At 38.6% G+C, this 20,751-nt stretch overlaps 1 protein-coding gene across 2 annotated transcripts in view; it reads right to left on the reverse strand.

The window, feature by feature from the left end:
* Xndc1n (XRCC1 N-terminal domain containing 1, N-terminal like) overlaps positions 1 to 20,751 on the reverse strand; it is a 41,810-nt gene that overhangs the window by 19,890 nt on the left and 1,169 nt on the right. Inside the window, exons 2-9 of one of the 2 annotated variants that reach the window (XM_047519230.1) lie at positions 15,283 to 15,457; positions 12,363 to 12,504; positions 11,448 to 11,603; positions 10,247 to 10,425; positions 6,971 to 7,056; positions 6,558 to 6,730; positions 4,607 to 4,679; positions 955 to 1,079 (exon numbers count right to left, since the gene is read on the reverse strand). In XM_047519230.1, the coding sequence (XP_047375186.1) occupies positions 955 to 1,079; positions 4,607 to 4,679; positions 6,558 to 6,730; positions 6,971 to 7,056; positions 10,247 to 10,425; positions 11,448 to 11,603; positions 12,363 to 12,504; positions 15,283 to 15,327 (979 nt within the window). In that variant the 5' untranslated portion in view covers positions 15,328 to 15,457. The remainder of the gene's footprint in view (positions 1 to 954; positions 1,080 to 4,606; positions 4,680 to 6,557; positions 6,731 to 6,970; positions 7,057 to 10,246; positions 10,426 to 11,447; positions 11,604 to 12,362; positions 12,505 to 15,282; positions 15,458 to 20,751) is intronic. The other variant, XR_007104081.1, reaches the window with a different exon arrangement.

A 20,751-nucleotide genomic window follows, 5' to 3' on the forward strand; every position in this document is an offset into this window, starting at 1 on the left:
AATTTAAAAAGGACTGGGGATGTAGCCCAGTGATAAAGCATCCCTGGGTTCAATCCTCAGTACAAAAAAAAAAAAAAAAAAAAAAAAAAAGGCTGAAGGGTCTATCTGCTTCTAAAATAGTTGTTCTTGCAGAAAATTTACCATGGTAAATATTTTACACACCTGAGAGATACTATCATGTATCTGTCAAACATTTATTGAGTATTTATTATTTGCCTGACACTGAGCTAAGAGCTGAGGGGTACAGATTGTCCTTATGGAATGTAGTCTAGTGGTAAAGATAAACTGGGAACACAAAGGATATTGACAGAAAGTAGGCGAAGAAGTGCTTAGTCCATGGGAATTAGAGAATGCTGCAGGAGCTCAGCAGGGAGAGATTATCTGGGAAGATCAGAAAAGCCTTGGCAAAGAAGAACTTTGTTCCAGGGGTGCTCTACTGCTGAGCTACATCTCCAGCCCTTTTAATTTTTATTTTGAAACAGGATCTCACTAAATTGTTTAGGGCCTTGCTAAACTGCTGAGGCTGGCCTCAAACTTGTAACCCTCCTGTCTTTAGTCTCCCAAGTCACTGGGATTACAGTTGTGTGCCACCCAGCAGGAAGTAACCTTTGAACAGACTTAAAGAGTGAGCAGAATTTGGACATGGAGGGAAAAGTTATGAAGGAAAGCCTAGGCCCTCTCTGACAGTGTTTTATATTGTTTGTTTTCAGCTTCTCCTGAGGGCCCATGTTGCATCCTCAGCTTAGCTGGCATGAAGTGAGCAGGTGCTCAATAGAAACGTGTCTTGAATGACATTTGACTAAAAGTACAGTTACATAGGTGGGAACTGGAGCGATGACAGAGGCAAGGAGTCCAAATCCAAATGTTTCTTGACAGTACCCCCCAATTTCCTAGTCTTCCTTGAAGGAATGCCTTGTAATCGCACAGCCACTCTTCTGGGCGGAAGCAGCTTACCTGCACAAATGGGGCACTGTTCACTCTCCTGGACAGCATTGTTTGGGGCCTGGGATCGGCGTTCTCTTTGCCCTGCCCTTACTGTCCCCCTCCTGTTCGGCTGGAAGTTTGACTTGGTCAGAGGCCTGTAAGAAAGAGCAGTGAATCAGCTATTAGTGAGAAGTTTTAAGAGCTGAAGGAACCTAGAATTAGGGCAGAAAGTATGTAGAACAGTGATGCTGACCTACAAACACTGGGTTGGAGTGATAGTTCTCCCATTCGACATACCAGATTTGAAGAACTTTTTTTTTTTTTTTTTTTGGCAGTACTGGGCATTAATCTCAGAACCTCTCGTGTGCTAGGCAAGCAATCAACTACTAAGCTACAACTCTAATCATTTTTATGTTGAGACAGGGTCTAAGTTGCCCTGGCCTCCAACACGCCATCCTCCTGCCTCAGTCTCCTGAGTAGCTGGTTATTATAGGTGTGTTACCCTGGCTGGTGAAGAAAGTCATTTAACCTTTGAACATCTGAGAATAGAGCTTCTGGGGCTGGGGGTGGTAGAGCACTTGCCTAGCATGAAGACCCTGGGTTTAATCCCCACTGAAGAAAATGAAACCAAAAAACCCCAGAGTTTGTATTATTGTTCTTAGATTTTAATTATTTTTTATTGATATATCATGCACATACCAAAAAATTCACTCCCCTCCTTTTATTTTTTGGGTATAGGGTATTGAACCCAGGGGTGCTTAACCACTGAGCTACATCCCCACCCTTTTCATTTTTTATATTGAGAGAGGGTCTTGCTGAGTGGCTTAGGGCCTTGCTAAATTGCTGAGATTATAGATATGCACCACCACACTGGGCCTCTCTCTCTCTTTTTTTTTTTTAAAGGCATAGACAGAAGTTTATTTAGGAAAGGAGATACATATTCTTGGGAGAATATGGATTATCTCCAAAGGAAAGACAGCCTGAAATTCACCCTTTTAGAATGTGAATTTTGGCCAGGTGCAAAGACATACACATGTAATTCCAGGGACTTAAAAAGCTGAGGCAAGAGTTCAAGGCCAGCCTCAGAGATTTAGCAAGGGTTAGCAATTTAGTCAGATTTTGTCTCAAAAAAGGACTAAGAATGTAGCTCAGTGGTAAATTGCCCCTGAATTAAATTCCTAGTACGTCCTACCCACCCAAAAAGTGAATTTTGTTGGAGTACAGTGGCCCAGGTCTATAATCCCAGTTACTTGAAAGACTGAAATGCTGAGAAAAGAGGATCATAAGTTTGAGACCAGTCTAGACATCTCAAAATAAAAAATCAAAAGGAATGGGAGTATAGCTCAGTGGCAGAGTGCCCCTGGGTCCAATCCTTAGTACTCACCCTCAACAAGTGAATTTAGTATTTTCACCAGACTGAGTAATCACCATTATATCTAATTCTAGCAGGTTTTTATTCCCGCCCCCCCCCAAAGAAATCCCAAACTCATTAGCAGCAATTCCCCATTCCTCTGTACCTAAAGTACTTATATATATACTTTGTTTCTATGGATTTATCTATTCTGGAAATTCTGTATAAATGGAATCCTACAATATGTGATTTTTTTGTGATTGACTTCTTTCACTCAGTGTGTTTTCAAGCTTTCTCCATATTAGAAGAGGTATTGTACAATATTCCTTTTTTATGGCTGAATAATATTCTACAACGAAGATATACTATATTTTGTTTATCCATTCATCAGTTGATGGACATTTGGGTTGTTTCTATTTTTCAGCTATTGTGAATAATGCTGCTATGAACATATAAGTTATGTGAATATCTGTGGGTATATACTAGGCATGCAGTAACTATGTTTAGGTTTTTGAAGAATTGCCAAATTGTTTTTTCCAAAGAGGTGCACTATTTTATTTTATTTAACTTTGATTCCCCCCCCCCCCCCCGAGTGCTGGGGATTGAACCTAAGGTCTTGTGAATGCTAGGAAAACACTCTACCACTCAGCTGTGTTCTCAGTCCAAGCTGCACTATTTTACATTTCCACTGGTAATGTATGAAAGTTCCAATTTCTCTAAATCTTTGCCAAAACTTGTTATTGTCCATCTTTTTAATTAGTCATCCTGGTGGGTAGGAAGTGATCTCTGTGATTTTGATTTACATTTTTCTGATGGTGATTGATATTGAGCATCTTTCATGTTTATTGGTCATTTTATATCTTCTCGGGAAAAAAAGTCTATTAAGAGCACTAATTTCCAGAATATGTAAAGAACTCAAAAAACTACATGAAGAATACAAATAACCCAATCAGCAAATGGGCTAAGGATATGAACAGACACTTCACAGAAGAAGATCTACAAGCAATCAACAAACATATGAAAAAATGTTCACCATCTTTAGTAATAAGAGAAATGCAAATCAAAACTACACTAAGATTCCATCTCACCCCAATTAGTCTTTTTTTTTTTTTTTTTTGGTTCTGGGGATCGAACTCAGGGCCTTGTGCTTGCGAGGCAAGCACTCTACCAGCTGAGCTATCTCCCCAGCCCATCTCACCCCAATTAGAATGGCGATTATGAAGAACACAAGCAACAATAGGTGTTGGTGAGGATGTGGGGAAATCATTGCTGGTGGGGCTGCAAATTAGTGCAGCCGCTCTGCAAAGCAGTATGGAGATTCCTTAGAAAACTTGGAATGGACCTACCATTTGACCCAGCTATCCCACTCCTCGGCCTATACCCAAAGGACTTAAAATCAGCATACTACAGAGATACAGCCACATCAATGTTCATAGCTGCTCAATTCACAATAGCCAGACTGTGGAACCAACCTAGATGTCCTTCAATTGATGAATGGATAAAGAAACTGTGGTATATATATACAATGGAATATTACTCAGCTATAAAGAATAATAAAATTATGGCATCTGCAGGCAAATGGATGAAACTGGAGAATATCATGTTAAGTGAGATAAGCCAATCTCAAAAATCCAAAAGGTGAATGATCTCACTGATAAGCAGATGATGACACATAATGGGGAGTGGGAAGGGGGCAAGAATGGAGGAAGGAGGGACTGTATAGAGGGAAAAGAGGTGGGAGGGGTGGGGGGGAAGGAAAAAATAACGGAATGAATCAAACATCATTACTCTATGTAGATGTATGAATATGCAAATGGTATGCTGTTACTCCATGTACAAACAGAAACAACATGTATCCCATTTGTTTACAATAAAAATAAATTAAAAAAAAAAGAAAAGAATAAAAAAAAGATTCTTTGTTCATTTTTAAGATTAGGTTATCTTTTCATTGTTGACTTAGAAGGGCTCTTTATTCTAGATAAAAGTGCCTTATCAAATATATAATATGTAAATATTTTCTCCCATATTCTATGGAATGTCTTTTTATTTTCTTGACAATTTCCCTTTAAGCAGAAAAGATTTAAATTTTTATGAAATCCTTGAGAAGCAGTGTACTCATCTTCAGATTCTAGTTCACTCTAGGGCTGCCTCGTAGCCTGATAATACATGGACAAGTACATCTTTCTCCTCTACTCTCGGTTCTAGACTGAGAGCTCAAGAGCCAGACACAAGGGTACTCTCTGACCTAACTGAAGCACAAGTGGGTGGTGAACAGCTGATGGGTGATAGGGTTTGGGGAGGTGATTTGGTCTTTCACATTGACCTCCTTACCTTTGGTTCTGCATTTTTCGTCTCTTTGTCCTGCTCACATTATTCTCTGAGCTTTGCTCCTGTGCTCTGGGCTCTGTGTTAGAAATGCTCATTAATACATATCTGGATAATAACCTTGAACCCTAATGGCCTAAACTCATCAATCCTAAGACAGACTGGCAGATTGGATTAAAAAACAAGACCCAATAATATGCTGCCTTCAAGAGACTCACTTCATAGGCAAAGACATCCATAGACCGAAGGTGAAAGGATGGGAAAAAACATCACTCATATGGATTGTGTAAACAAGCAGGGGTTTCTATCCCCTAAAATAGACCAATTTACATAAGCTATATCATTGTAATTATACAATTGTAATATTACCTTAATACATTTTTAGAATCTGCAGGGTTGTTTTGATAGCTCCCTTTCCAATGATATTGTTTTCTTGCTTTTTTCTTGATTACACTTATCAGATTTTGATCAACTTTTAGCTGTATTCTTTTCTATTTCACATATTTCTGCTCCTACTGTTTTTCTTTTCTACTACCTAATTTAAATATAATTTGCTAATCTAGCTTCTTTCTGATACAACTTTTAACTTTTAAGTTATAAGCGTGCATCTGAGTACTATTTTGTCCCAGAGATACAGAATTCTTTTTTTTTTTTTTTTTTTGTTATTTTTGTTTTGGTACCAGGGATTGAGGCCAGGGGCACTCAGTCACTGGGTCACATCCCCAGCACTTTTTTTTACATTTTATATAGAAACAGGGTCTTGCTGAGTAGATTAGGGTCTCACTAAGTTGCTGAGGCTGGTTTGAACTTATGATCCTCCTGCCTCAGCCTCCTGAGCCACTGGGATTATAGGCATGTACCACTGTGCCCAGTTAGCAAAGAAATTGAAGGAACCTCAGTCCAACAGTACACAAGGAACTGAATCTGACCAACAACCATGTGTGCAGGTTATGAAGCAGGTCCTTTCCAGCTGAGTCCTGAGATGACTACAGTCTTGTGACAGATCCCTGCTAAGCCATGAGTGGATTCCTAACCATCACAGACTGTGAGATAATAATTTTTTTTTTTTTTTTTTTTTTTTTTTTTTTTTGTGGTGCTGGGGATTGAACCCAAGGCCTGTGCATGCTACGCAAGCACTCTACCAACTGAAATATATCCCCAGCCCCCAATACATGTTGTTTTAAGCCACTAAGTTTTGAGGTATTCTGTTACACAACACTAAAGAATGAATAGTTCCTATTTTTGCAATAAAATTATATATTCATTATTTCACTAATTTGAAATGACAGGCAAAACTCTTCCATGAAAAAAATTTTCCCAGCGAAACAACAAACCATCCAGTGTTTTTAACTTTTCATTGAGAACCTTAATGGTTTTCTCTTTCTTGCTATTTGGAAAAATAAGAAGAACAAGAGTGTTAGGGTTTGAATCCTGACTCTGCCGCTTACTAGCTGCGTGACTCTTTGAACATTAGATTTTCTGTAAAATGAGGACAATGGTATCTACTTCATAAGTTTATTGTGAACACTAAATAGGTAAAGTTGGTAAAAGTACCTAGCCATGTCTGATGCAAAATAGAACCCCAAAAATTCTTTTAATTATTTCTTCCTCTAATTAAACCACATTATTCTGCTACCTTATTTCTCCAATAAACTCCAACCCCATCACTCTCTAATTGTCTTTCTGAGATGATCACAGAATAATACTTCAAGAGCCTAGATATTTGGTTTCATCCCTTTACTTTTAAGACAAGTGATAAGGATTGCTCAAAGGGATAAGAATGTCTGATTCCTAGGTCAGTGCTCTTTCAATCATATATTATTTGACTTCTCTTATTTGTGGACAATTGTTTTTTCTTCCACGTGAAGTACTACTTATAAGCCACACATATACAGCAGTGGTTGATTTAAGGAAGGACACTGCTAGGAACATTAAGGAACAGATCACTAGGCCTTACCTGCATTCTTTGGAAGACTGGGACCTGGTTCTGCATGATTGCTCTTTGGGCTTGTCACACTGGCTGAAGGTGCCCTGCGGGCTGCAGAAAGCACCATGCGGGCTGAACGCCCCAGAGTCCCTGGTTGCAGCTGCTTTAGGATATCCTTGAGCTCTGAAATTTCCTTGGGGCTTCTGCAGAGAAACAGAATTACTTATTTTGCTTGGAACACAGACTCCATTTTGTTCACCCTGATGTCAGTGACATTTAGGAGAAAGTCAGTTTGATATATGGATAGGGTTAGACCCAGAGAGATGTGATTAACTGGGGAAACCCACGCCAGGGTTGTGTGCCTGGGAGTGATATGGTAGCCTCTCTTCCAGGAGAAAGATTTGAGAAGTGACTGATAGATCTCTGCTCTGGCAGCTACATACGTCTGGGCTTCTGGGAAGAATGTTCTCCGGATAGAAGGATTAGCCAGCCATGGGTGAGGATCAGATGCCTGAGTGTCAGAAGAGCCCTGAGAAGAAAACAGAAATAAGGAATATCAAGATTCACCACCAGGAGACACTGCCACCTAGGAACTCACCTTAGTGAATGTATCTGCTGTAACTTGTACATGGCATGTTTGCTAGTGTGCAGACTCTTGAATTCTCTGCTGGTTCTAAGATCTGAGATTTTATGATTTTTATATTTAGTTCTCCAATGCAAACAGTTTTGCCATGACCATGAAAGCCCCCAGGGATAAAAAGAATATACACCAGTGGGAAAAACAGGGTTATAGGAGACTGATATCATGGGTAAACTTTTGTTTGTCATGTTCAAACTTTTGAAAATATTTATATTTTAAATTTGTACATATATAAAATTGATTCAAGTCATTCATCTTCATATATCTTTGAGAGAAAAAATAATATGTACTTTTTTATATACACAAACAGTTCTACTTTGAACTATTTTGGGACATTTTTTATAATTATTCCCTTTTAAATATTATTTGATAATATTGTTTAATTAAAAGTATGATTTATTTTGTGAACAATTTTGTTCATGTATAAAAAAAAACTTACCAAATTTGGCCACTGTTTCTAGCCATCTATAAAGAGATATTTATATGTATGTATATGTATGAATATATGCATATATAGAGATATAATCATTTCTATACAGATTTTTATTCAGGTAGTACACTACAGTTTCTAATTCTTTGTCAAAACAATGTAACTGTCGTTATTGTCCTTTTTATTTTTTCAAATTTCCTTTGTTCCCTTAGGTTAGAAAAGATAATTGGGCTGGGGATGTGGCTCAGTGTTGTAGGCTGCTTGCCTAGCACCTGTGAGGCCCTGGGTTTGATTCCCAGCCCCACAAAAAAGACCAAAAAATTTGTTTTATTAATTTTCAGCTGTGATTCTTTTCTATTATGGATTCTATTTTTTTTTTTTTTTTGGTACAGGGGATTGAACCCAGGGGAACTTAACCACTAAGCCACATCCCCAGCCCCCTTTTTTTAAAAAAAAATATTTTTATTAGTTATAGATGGACATATGCCTTTATTTTATTTTATTTTATTTTTTTTATGTGGTGCTGAGGATTGAATCTAGTGCCTCACATGTGGTAGACAAATGCTTTACCACTGAGTCAAAACCCCAGCCTTCCATTTTTTGTATTTTATTTAGAGACAGTGTCTCACTGAGTTGCTTAGGGCCAAACTAAGTTGTTGATGCTGACTTTCAACTCATAAACCTCCTGCCTCAGCCTCCCAAGCTGCTGGGATTACAGGCATGTGCCTCTGCATCTGGCTTATTAAAGATTCTTTTAAAAGTAGATTTTTTTTTTTTTTTTAATGAAGTATGATTTGGCCTCATTCTGAAAGCTTGAAAATTAGTATTTTTATTCTCATTCACTGTTTAATATTTCTAATTGTCATTATAAACTATAAAATTGAACCAAACATTATTTTAAAAATATTTTGTTTAACTTTTGAGGATTTTTCAGGTTTTTTCTTTATGTTATTGCATGAATTTTATTTTATATTTTCTGATGCTGGGGATTGAACTCAGGGTCCAATGCATGCCAGAGTACCACTAAGTTGTATCCCCAGCCCTGTCACATGAATTTTAGAGTGAATACTACTAGAAAGGGTAACTAGATGGGTGTGTAGAGATAATTATTTAACCTTAATTCTACATGAGACTGAGTCTTAAAATTTAGCTTATGAGCACAGGTTAGGTAGAGTCAAATGGCCTGGGTTCAAATCCTCTCCAAGACTTATATAGCATTATGACCTGTTTTCTTACTAGAATATTGGTGATCATACTAATTCTATTTCACAAGGTTAAAAGCTGTTCCGGGGGCTGGGGTTGTGGTTTAGTAGTAGAGCGCTCACCTAGCATGTGTGAGGACCTGGGTTTGATCCTTAGCACCACATAAAATTAAAATAAAGATATTGTGTCCACCTACAACCAAAAAAAAAAAAGTTGTTATATTTTGCTTTCACTATAATACACCAATCAGAATGACCCAGTAGGAAAAAAGCCTATGACCGTTTAGACATCTTAAATTATAAAACTGAGTGTCACCAATGGTTTTCATGTACCAACTGTCTCTTATAGGAATGTTTCAGACTGCCTTTCCTTATGGTTTCATGAGGTAACTACACGTAGGTTTTACTCTATTGTTCAGCCTTACTGACACAGTTCTGGAGTTATTAACTTTCTTGTAAATCAGTCAAGGTCCTGGAGGTGCAGAGAAATTCAACGGCCAAAATGGAAGAAATTCCAGAAAGCCCTCATTCATTCTAAAAATAAGGTGATCATATATATGTCCTGGTTTGCCTGTAAATATTTTTTTTCTCTTTCTTTCATTCTGTAGTGGGGACTGAACCCAGGCAGACTGAACTCTACAACTGAGTTACATATTTAGCCCCTTTTAATTTTAAATTGCTGAGGCTGGTTTCAAACTTGAAGTTCTTCTGTCTCGGCCTCCAGATTACAGGTGTGCACAACCATACCTGGTTTTTAAAAATTTTTTTTTGCAGTATTGGGGACTGAACCCAGGGCTTCAAGAATGCTAGGCAAGCACTCTACTATTAAATGAGCTTAGCCTTCCCTGGCCCATTTTAAAACATTTTATTTTGAGACAGGGTCTACTAAATTGCTCAGACTGGCCTTGAACTTGTGGTTTTCCTGAGTAGCTGGGATTACAAGTGTGTACTATTGGGTTTGGCTCATTACAAATATTAATAGTACTCTCTTTTGCCTTAAAAGTGTCCTGGTTTGGATAATAATACTTTATGTGACTATCTGCAACTCCCCTCTGAAGGGCCATTTACATAATAAATGTTTTTTTACCAAAAGCCTGTTTTGTTCAGGGAAATGTTCTAGGTGCCAGGAATGTATTAATAGAACAAGACAAAAAGGTCCCTAATTTCACAGAGCTTCTATTTTATTAAAAGGTCAGGGTCAAAGAGATTTAGCTCCATTCATGTCAGCTCTAAGCTCTACAATACTGGAACCTGGCTCACTCACTTGCATCTTTGCATCTGTGTGAAGGACAGAAGGGGAAGGGTTCACTTCTACTTATAAGATATGGCAGCACGCCCACCGATGCTTGTGTGTATGTGTGTCTACCCTTCATTCAAGCACCAGCTTTCTCCAGAAACCCTAAAAGAAAGGGAAAATACTAAATCCTGGCTCTACCTTAGTACATACCTGGCTTAGCTCAGAGCTCACAGAGGCTGAGAGACCCATCACAGGGTCATCTAAGGAGTCCAGAGAGGAACGCACTCGCAGAAAGGCCAGGCCAAATGATTGATGACGTGTGAAGGGTTGGGAACAAGTCAGGCGAAGTCGATCCCATGATTCTCCTGAGGCTGGAGCCAGGAAATCATCTCAAGGAAAAATGAGAAACAAACTGAGGAGGAAAAATGAATTCATGTTGGGAAGAAAGAAGAGAAAGTTTATCCTAAGGAAAGGAAGAGAAGACGGGCTATAGAGAGTAAATTTCAACAAGAGGAAGAATGGAGATGATCAGTGAATATTCCCCTCAGGCTTAGGTGCTCAGGGAAGGGTAAAACCAAGTAGGCCTGTCAGGGTTCTTTCAGTCCCAGTTCCTTGCCTTCTGGCCATCACTCTTCTGTCATGGTTCCATACCATTCCTGGCTTGGGTACATGCTTATTCTACAACTCTCTAGGGACTTCATCAATATCTCACTCAACCAGGAGGCTTCTGTGATGCTGGGGTACAGGGAAACAAGCTTGCTCAGTGGATTAGCAGAGATATCAACCCTTCCTGAACCAGAAGACCTCAACCACTCTCATGCTGCTACAAGCCCTGCACGCTCACTCACTCGGGTATCAAACACTGATATTATAAACTCTTCACAGGACATTCTTCCACTTCATATGCCCCTCCAATATCACTCCCCTTTATGACATTACAAACACCTCCAATTTAAACACAGACAAATCCTTAATAGGCTTTAATCCCTAGAGGATAGGAATCTGATCTTATGTTTTTTTTTTTTTTTTTTAAGTGTCTGGTGAGCATATCTGCATAAACAGAAATCAGGAAACACTATATAGTATAACCATCATGTAGCTGTCTACTTCTTACATCTATATTTATACACATTTATACAAACAAAAAAAAGAGTAGTAAACATGTGTTCTGTATCACATATAAATATAAATCATACAGTAGATAATAAATATCCCCAGTCATCAGGCATTCTCATCATGAAGAACTCACACACAAGAACTTGTCACTCACTAATTACCCTATTCCCTAACAGACATAAGCCCTTGGACAGGCTCCCTCCCACAGTCTACACCCAACTGCTCTTACATCCTCTTTAGTACTGAATCCCTCTTACTTGGGAACACAACCCCCTTCTACTGTTGCCCTCTTTACCATTTTTAAACATTCGGACCCCTAAGCGGTTCTTCCCTTGCTTTGAATCAGTGAGGGACATTAGCATGGTTGCAGGGAGCAGGGTGATGAAAGGTCTGTCTAGGGACCAGGAAGAACGGCCCACATCAATTTGCAGGAAAGCACAGCCACAGTTACCTGGGAACAAAAGGTGGAGAGAAGGATAAGTTTGATGCGATAATTGCACACAAGGGAACTGGACGGGAAGAGAACATTCCTCACTTTAGAACTAGATGGAAGCCAGAAAGGCCTGGCAACATGTCAAGTCACACAGGCAACCAACAATTTAATGATAATGCAAAGGTTCTGTATCAGGCTAAATGACAATGTGAAATTACACTAAATGACCATGAGAAGATCCGGCACAGACTTGCTGCTTCCCTGTCTTGGGCCCTGAAGGCAGTGCCAAATTCTGTTTCTCTTATATTCTTGCTAGGGAGCCCAACATCTTTCTGTCCTAACAAAGTTGTCATCAGAGGACTTTGTCAGTTCTTTATTTCAAAGAATTCTACCGTCAACCTTCTCCTATGCCCAGTTCACCTTACCAGCATCCTCTTGACACTAATATTTAGAGATGTATACAGATTCTATTTGTTGGCATTTATAATTAGGCCAATGTCCTAAGGTTTTATCCAGATCACACTGATCAAAGCCGGGCATATGCACTGCGTAGTTCAAGGAACTCCAGTCACACTGTATTCCATATGAATGGAGACCTTGGAGTTTTCCAACACCAAACTTGCCCCGAGGGAAAGGCCACATTTCTCCTTCACACCCATGCAGGGTTCATTCCAGAAGGCTGCTCAGCCTGGAATGAACTAAGACCTTTGAGTAGAGGAGTTAGAGGGGAATATCACTCCTGTGTCTTCCCTCAGAGGCCCCAGGGAACTCACTCACCTATATCGATATAGCTAATGGGCACTGCTCTCTCTAGCTGTAGTTCCACTTTCAGTTGCCGGCTCTTGTCCTGAGGGCAGCTAAGCCAAGGCCCCCTCTGACTATCTGGGTTCAGCAAGTTCTCCACAGGATACTTGGGATCCTAAGTCAGAGAGAGAAGGAGAAAATTGGGAACCTTAGTGAGTCTGTGGGGGAAAAGGATGCTCATGAATAAGCAATCCCCATAATCCCAAGCCTTTTAAGGCACCCTACGTTACAGAAAGGCACCAGATGGGAATCCATAGTAACAAAGAAACCATGTACCAACAGATTTAGATACCATCTACCTCTACCTATTTACCAGACTACCTCATTTAATCCTTGTACCAACTCCTAGGTGTTTCCTATTATTATTTCTTAGTTAACAAATCAATAAACTGAAGTTTAGGAGAGCTCAGAAATTTACCCCAAGGCCTCATGCCATATAACCAACCAAAGCAGGTTTCTGAAACCAGAGCTTTTAACCACTACACTGTACTAATGTGTTTGATTTATAAGATATTTCACAAATATTTTAATCTTCATAACAATCCTAAAAGGGCAAAGATTTTTATTATAAGTTTACAACTGATGGTTATATATAAAGTGGTTATTCCAAGTCAATAATAGTGATATAGTGGCATAGAAATTCTGAGTTTTAACCCAAAGTCAGATACTTTTTGGTTGAGAGGCCTTGATTAAACCACTTCCTCTTAGGATGGAAAATTTTTCATCCATAAGGAGAGAGGGGACCCTAGATCATGGTTTCTAACCATGTTGTCTCAGCAATAAAATCCTCCTTTTTTAACTGAAATCTTACACTGAGGTGTGTATGTGTATGTGTGAATATTTTTTCAACAAATAGAAGCAGAGCTCTGGTTAAAGCACAGGTTGGGAGGATGCCTAGAGACATACTTGCCCCCCCTCCTTTCAATTTCTAGAAGTGAGTCCCCACAGAGTATGGCTGGAAACCACAATGTTGGAAGATGGTCAATTATTTCATTTCATTTATTATTTTAGTGGTACTGGGGATTGAACCCAAGGGTGCTCTACCACTGAGCCACATCCATAGCCCCTTTTATTTTTTAGTTTGAAATAGGGTCTCTGCTGAGGCTGGCCTCGAACTTGCAATCCTTCTGTCTCAGCCTGCTGTACAGCTGGGATTACAAGCATGCGCCACAATGCCCAGCTTCTGGCAAATGAACCAGTCTTATGTAAAATTTTATTTCAGTCTATTAGTACTATTTGTTTAAATTGTTCACACAAAATACATTTCATCTAAAAAGGAAATGTAAAGTGCTTCTGCTTCTAGCAGTGCAAAAATAATGGATATGGCCTATCTAAAGGCCTATAGAAAATATAAATGTAGTTTAGTGACAAACTGGATGTTTTATTCTCTGGGTCATGAGAGATTTTCAAAATCACTTTGATTTTTTGAAACCCATCAAACGTCAAGCAGAGCAGGGAAGACCCCTGAGCTGATTTCTGATAAAAGTTATAAGTGAATAAAATTTTTTTTTCCTACCAGGGATTGAACCCAGAAGCACTTAACCACATCCCCAGTCCTTTTTTTTTTTTTTTTTTTTTAATTTTGAGGCAGGGTCTTGCTAAGTTGCTCGGCTCACCAAGTTTCTGAGGCTGTCTTTGAACTCACAATGCTCCTCAGCCTCCCAAGCCATTGGGATTACAGGTGTGCACCACTGCAACCGGCTCAGTGAATATAATCAATCCTAAATGATTACTGGTACCATGAAGACTTGGGTATGAAGATGCCTTGTGAGTTAGCTTCAGTGTCACCTGTGCAGTAGTAACTGTGTGCCCCTAGAGTAGCCTTATGCTATAGACTTCTACACTTCTGCCCACACTGTGGTACTCAGGCCCAAGAACCAAAAGCACAATGTGCAAACTTGCTGAAGGGTTTACAATAAGCGATTTATGCAGAAGGCACAGAGGAATGTTGAGGCATAATATAAATACCAAAAATGATGATGAAATATTGAGTACTAACCTATTTGTACTGCCTTCAATTTATTAAAGTTATTTTACATGTGTTACAGTTAGCTTCCAGCATTTTATAAGACTGAATCTAAAGAAAACTATTCAGGATGACCATGCAGATAAGGAAGATAAGTGTAATTATTGTTTTATTTCACTTACAAGTTAATACAGTAGTTCCTAAAGACCTTCTAAGGGTCTTTCTTAAATATTTGGGGATGTTTTTGACTATCATAATGGATAGTGAGTAATACTGTTATTGGGGTATAGGGATATACCCTAATTATTTGCATGGTGCTAAATAGCCCACCATGCAAATAATATTGCTGTAATTTATCCTCCAAAATGCCACAGCACCTGGAGAAAGACCAGAGTAACACAAAAGGAAGAAGAGAGGAGGAATAAATGGCTAGAGCAATGATACTAAAGGGTGGGAAGTCCCCAGGCCCAGGGCCTGGGATTTAGCTCTAAGTGGGAATTATAGAACATTTAGGGAAGAGGCTGAGATCACACTTGATGATAGTTGTGATATCACAGGTCAGGTATGACTTTGAGTATTCTGGTCTGTTCTCAATGATAAGAGCGACCAAATTGCTGTTCTGTGGACCCTGGTGCAGATTCTGGGCCTAGGACCTTCCCAGCCCTCTTAACCTACTGGTGGAATCCTGAGGGTGCCTCCTTTATATAACTTCAACTCCTTGGAACACTTCTGGGTATAACCTGAAAGCAAGAATTGTTTCTTCCCTAGGATTCTGGATTTCCAGAGAAGGCATCGTGTCCGTTCTTTTAAGACTGAGTTTCCTGAAAGTAGAACCAAGTCTCCTACTTTGTTCACGACTTTAGTCATCAAGGAAAAAAAAACAAAAACAAAAACAAAAACAAAAACCATGCCTGCTGATTGATATACCTGAGAGGAAAATGAAACCACATGGCTGATCTTCACAGGAGCCATGGCAGGACTACCAGCTATCCAAGCACAGGGCAAAAATGCTTTATCTCAAGAATTCTTCTGTTACCACTTTGGCACTGTTTATGTTTTAGTCTCAGCAGCTTCCAGAAGAACAAGAATCTTCACATTACTCCTGAAGAAAAGAACAAAAGAAAAATAAACTACTAGCAACTTGGGAGGATGAGAATCACAAGTTCAAGGACAGGCTTAGCAATTTAGCAAGACCCTGGCTCAATTTAAAAAAATGGGCTGGGGGTGTAGTTTCAGTAGTAAAGTGCTCCTGGGTGCCACTCCCAATACTGCCAACCAAACAACAAACACACAAACAAACAAACAAACAAACAAACAGAAGGAAAAAGAAAAGAAAAAAAAAACTATGGCTTTTTCTCTAATAATATGAGTTTTTGCAGTCATTAGCCCATTTCTTTCCTCTTCTTCTCTGTGTGTGTGTGTGTTACTAGGGATCAAACCTATGGCCTTGAGCATGCTGAGTAAGTGCTGTACCACTGAGTATATCCCTAGCCCAGAACCCATTTCTGATGATCACTTTGGGCCTGGTTGGGGTGATAGGCAAGAAGCAGATCTGGACCATCTAATGAAATTCCAAAAAAGTGTGAAACAACTGGAATGCAACCTCAAGGCAAGAGAACGGTAAGCACAAAACATATTAATATGTTAATGTTGGATTTATATGTAGCTGAGCTCCCAAGAGCATGAATTGCCCCATAAATTATTCATCTTTTTTTTTTTTTTTTTTTTTTTTTTTTACAGTACTGGGGATTAAACCCAGGAGTGCTTTACCACTGGATTATATCTCTAGTCCCCTTTCCCTTTTAAATTTTGAGATAGAATCTTGCTAAAATTGCCCATGCTGGCCTCAAGCTTATGATCCTCCCAAGTATCTGAGATTACAGATGTGTACTACCATGCCAGGCTTTTTGCTAAACATTTTTTTTTTTTTTGTAGTGGGGATTGAACTTTGGAGTGCTCAACCACTAAGCCACATCCCCAGTCCATTTTATATTTTATTTAGAGACAGGGTCTTGCTAAATTGCTGAGGCTGGCTTTGAACTTGCAATACTCCTGCTTCAGCCTCCTGAGTTGCTGGGATTACAGGCATGGGCCATGGTTCCTGGCTCACTAAATTTTTTCTTTCTTTCTTTCTTTTTTTTTTTTTTTTTTTTTTTTTTGTGGTGCTGGGGATTGAACCCAGGGCCTTGTGCTTGCGAGGCAAGCACTCCAACTGAGCTATCTCCCCACCCCTAAACTTTTTATTTTAGTTGTTGATGGACCTTTTAAATTAATTAATTAGTTAATTAATTAATTAATATGTGGTGCTGAGAAACAAACTTAGTGCCTTGCACAAGTTAGGCGGGCACTCCACCACTGAGCTACTGAACTTTTTAATAGAAAAATTTTAAGTATATGGAAAAACACATATATTAGTGTAACAAACTAATGCACTCATCATCTAGCTTCAATGATTCCTTGGTGAGAGATGTTTTAAAGTTGACAGAATGTATTTAAGTGAGATCTCTCTTAAATATTTATGCTGGCTCATTGTATTCATGTTTACCACCTGGTCCCTTATATATTCCTGGCCATAAAGGTCTTTTTTTCTATCCCCCATCAAAAATTTTTTCCCTACCTCCAAGACTCTGCTCATGCCATTATCTCTGCTTGGATTGCTTGTTCTGAGATAGAAAATTAGGGATTTCAGAGAGAACAAAATCTCTAAAGGAAAAATATTCCTATTAAAATACAGAACGAATGGGCTGGGGCCATGGCTTAGTGGTGGAGCATTTGCCCCTCATGTGTGAGGCACTGGGTTCAATCCTCAGCACCATGTAAAAATGAATAAATAAAATAAAAGTATTGTGTCCATCTACAACTAAAAAAAAAAAAAAAAAGAACATACAACTCACAGACTGTCTAGTGAGCAGGACAAAGAAGACTAAAGGATAGAAAATGGCCAAAATGTAAGGATGCACTAAAAATGTAAGGATGCACTAAATGGTCCACAAATTACTTTCAACTTTCCGTTCCCTATCAGTTTTTTGGAACACAGGAAAACAGGAACAAAACCTTAACAGAAAAAGACCATTAATCTTGTGAAGGAAGAGGGCTAATATTTGATTGAACCATAACCCAGGGATCACCAGAAATGTTCATGTAATTGAAATCTACATACCAAACCCCCTAATGGGGAACATGATAATTTCTAATCCCAAAGGGGAGTCCAGCCCCTTTGGATCATACAATATTCCACCTAATGATGTACCCTAATAAAAATCCAACCGTAAGCCCTGGCAGTGTAGCTCACTCTTGAGCCTGCAGCAGGGTGTGGATCTTTGCCTTCTGCCTTATAATAAAGCTCTTCCTCTCTTTACTAAATCCCAACTTGTCTTTAAATTTCTTTTTTGTGATGGAGCCAAGGACCTGGAAGTTCTAATTAGAGGTCTCCTCCAGACCTCCTCAGACCCCTCATTAAGATAGTTCCCTTTCCAACTTGTCAAACTGAATGCATTTTAGTGATCAAACTTCACTTCACCTCTGCTTACTTAATCAGTTCTAAGTGATAGCTATACCCCATCAATTCTCATTTAGCATTTAACATAGTGCCTCACACAACAATCATATATGTCCTATGTCCCTTGACAAATTGTAAACTCTTGCAGGACAGGTTTCATGTCTGACTCACTGCTGTATACCCAATGTAGGAGGAAGAAAAATTGAGCTCTAAAGGGCTTGAAGTCATGCAGTGGAGTAGTCTGCAGCAACAGAAGTAATAAAACTCTTAGTGAATACCATCTAATTATCAAGAATTCCTAACAGGTCAATGTGTTGTTAAGGCTTCAAAGACAGAAGAATGAAAGATGAGTCCTGAGTGACCTCTCTAGTCCTCCAGTGTTTTTGTTTGTTTATATCAGGAACTGAACCCAGGGTGCTTAACCAGTAAGTCACATTCCAGTCCTTTTTATTTTTAGACAGGGTCTATGTTGCTCAGGGCCTTGCTAAATTGCTGAGGCTGGCCTTGAACTTGCAATCCTCTTGCCTCAGCCTCCCTAGTTGCTGGGATTACAGGTGGGTGCCACCACACCCGCCAAGTTCTCCATATTTATTAAACTGATTATTCCCAGTATGGGAACTTACAGGACATTCAAATTTTACTATTCTCTGCCAGATATTGAAGACATCAAAATAATAAAGGTAAATTAGATATGATCTGTTTTGGATAAACTCACAGTACAGGTTGTGCATCCTTAAACTTAGAATCTAAAATATGCCAAAATATGCCACTTTTTTAGCACCACCATGATGCCACAGTGGAAAATTCTACATCTGATCTCATATGAAAGATTTCAATTAAAATGTAGGTGCACTAAAAACACTGCATAAAATTACTTCAGGTATAAGGGATATATAAAACATAAATAAATTTCGGTTTAAAAATGGTTGCTATACCCAAGATATCTGACCACATATATAAGATATTCAAAATCTGAAAAATCAAAAAATCCAAAACACTTCTGGCACCAGCATTTCCTATAAGGGATACTTTATCTTTCATTACCATCAAACAGATATCAGACTTAGCCAGATGACGTGGTTTGGGAACCCTTAAGTTGTTGATTTTGGATATCTGAGTTAGTTAATATTTTGGGGAGTTTCTAGAAGGTATTGTATAAGGTGTTGGAAACACAATGGTGAATGACACATACAATCATTTGCATGAAGATAATCCAACTGCTCAAGGGATTAAGTTCTTTCAGACCTCCTTACCCTTACAAATGCTGTTGTTTCTGATTTTTTGGTAATTGATTATTTATCTTGTGTCCCTTTTGTGTTTCCTTGAGGATATGGATTTTTGTCATGTTCTTCATCTCCTACATCTCAGAGATGGGCTAAACACAGGAGGTACCAATAAATATACACTGAAAGAAGAGGCTATTAAATTAATATAACTCCAGTCATAATTACAGCAGAAGTTTCTGGCAACATGAAAACTCAACAATCAATAAAAGGTTACAAATTGCTAAGATGATTCTAAAAAGAAAGATTAAAGAAGCTGGGTATCAAATTCTTTGAAAAAATTATAGAGTTAGAGTAATCAGAATATACTGTCTATAGAAATGGGCAAATAGATTTTGGAAACAGACTCATATCGATGAAAACTTATAACCACTAACTGTAAGATAGAGCAGGATCATAATTCTGTTAGAAAAAGAAAAGGTAATATATGATATTCAGAAAAATGGTCAACAATGTAAAGAAATATGAAAATAGATTCTATCTTGCAACATATTTCAAAAATTATACCCTAGCTGGGTGAAGTGCACCATATTAGTAATCCCAGCGATTTGGGAGGCTGAGGCAGGAGAACTGCAAGTTCAAGCCTAGCCTCAGTAACTTAGTAAGGCCCTGTCTTAAAATAAAAAGGACTGGGGATGTGGTTTGGTGGTAAAGCACCCCTTGGTTAAATCCCCAGTACCAAAAAAATGTGTATATATATATATATATATATATATATATATATCCCAGTGGATCATAAGATGGAAATATGAATAATAATACTTTAAGACAACATAAACCAGGTTAAAATACAGATGACTAAGAAAAAGTTTACTTGTAACACATGTAAAACTTGGATAGTAGTCTGAATATATTTTTTAAAAAACTACAAATCAGTAAGAAAACAATAGGCAAACCAATAGAAAACTGGGGAGGAGATATAGACATGCAATTCGTATAAGGTGAAATCTGAATGACCAAAATTCCATACAGAAAAACTCTCAGCTTGGTTATAAGGAAACTGTAAATATCATTTCCTCTAAGACTGGCAAAAACTTAAAAGTCTGATAATTGTCAGGCACAGTGCTCACATCTGTAATCCCAGCGGCTGAAGAGGCTGAGGCAAGAGGATCACAAGTTCCAGGCCAGCCTCAGCAAGGTCACAAGGCCCTGAGCAACTTAGTGAGACTTTGTCTTAAAATAAAAAAAATAAAAAAGGGCTTGGGATGTAGCTCAGTGGTAAAAGTGCCTCTGGGTTTAACCCCCAGTAACCCCAGCAAGTTTTGTAATATAAAGGAATGGCAATAATGTGAGGGGAATGGTTCCCCTCATAAACACTTTCAGCACATCTTAATTCTAGTTAGCCACATTGTAAGAATATAAAAGTCACATGTGGCTAGGAGCTAACTTATTTGAACAGCAGCTCTAGAGATTCACATGTGCACAAAGATAATGTTTCTGCTAGAAAAAAAAACCCCTCTAATGTCCATCAATTGAGGACTGGATAAAGGAAATGTTATACAGCATACAACAGAGCACAGTACAATGGTTAGGAATGAATTAGATGTAAATATACATCAATACAGACTTCAAAAATAATAGTGGAAGAATTAAGTTATGGGGTGATACATAGAA

This window comes from Sciurus carolinensis, chromosome 11 (genome assembly GCF_902686445.1).
Source record: "Sciurus carolinensis chromosome 11, mSciCar1.2, whole genome shotgun sequence".
Taxonomy (NCBI): Eukaryota; Metazoa; Chordata; class Mammalia; order Rodentia; family Sciuridae; genus Sciurus; species Sciurus carolinensis.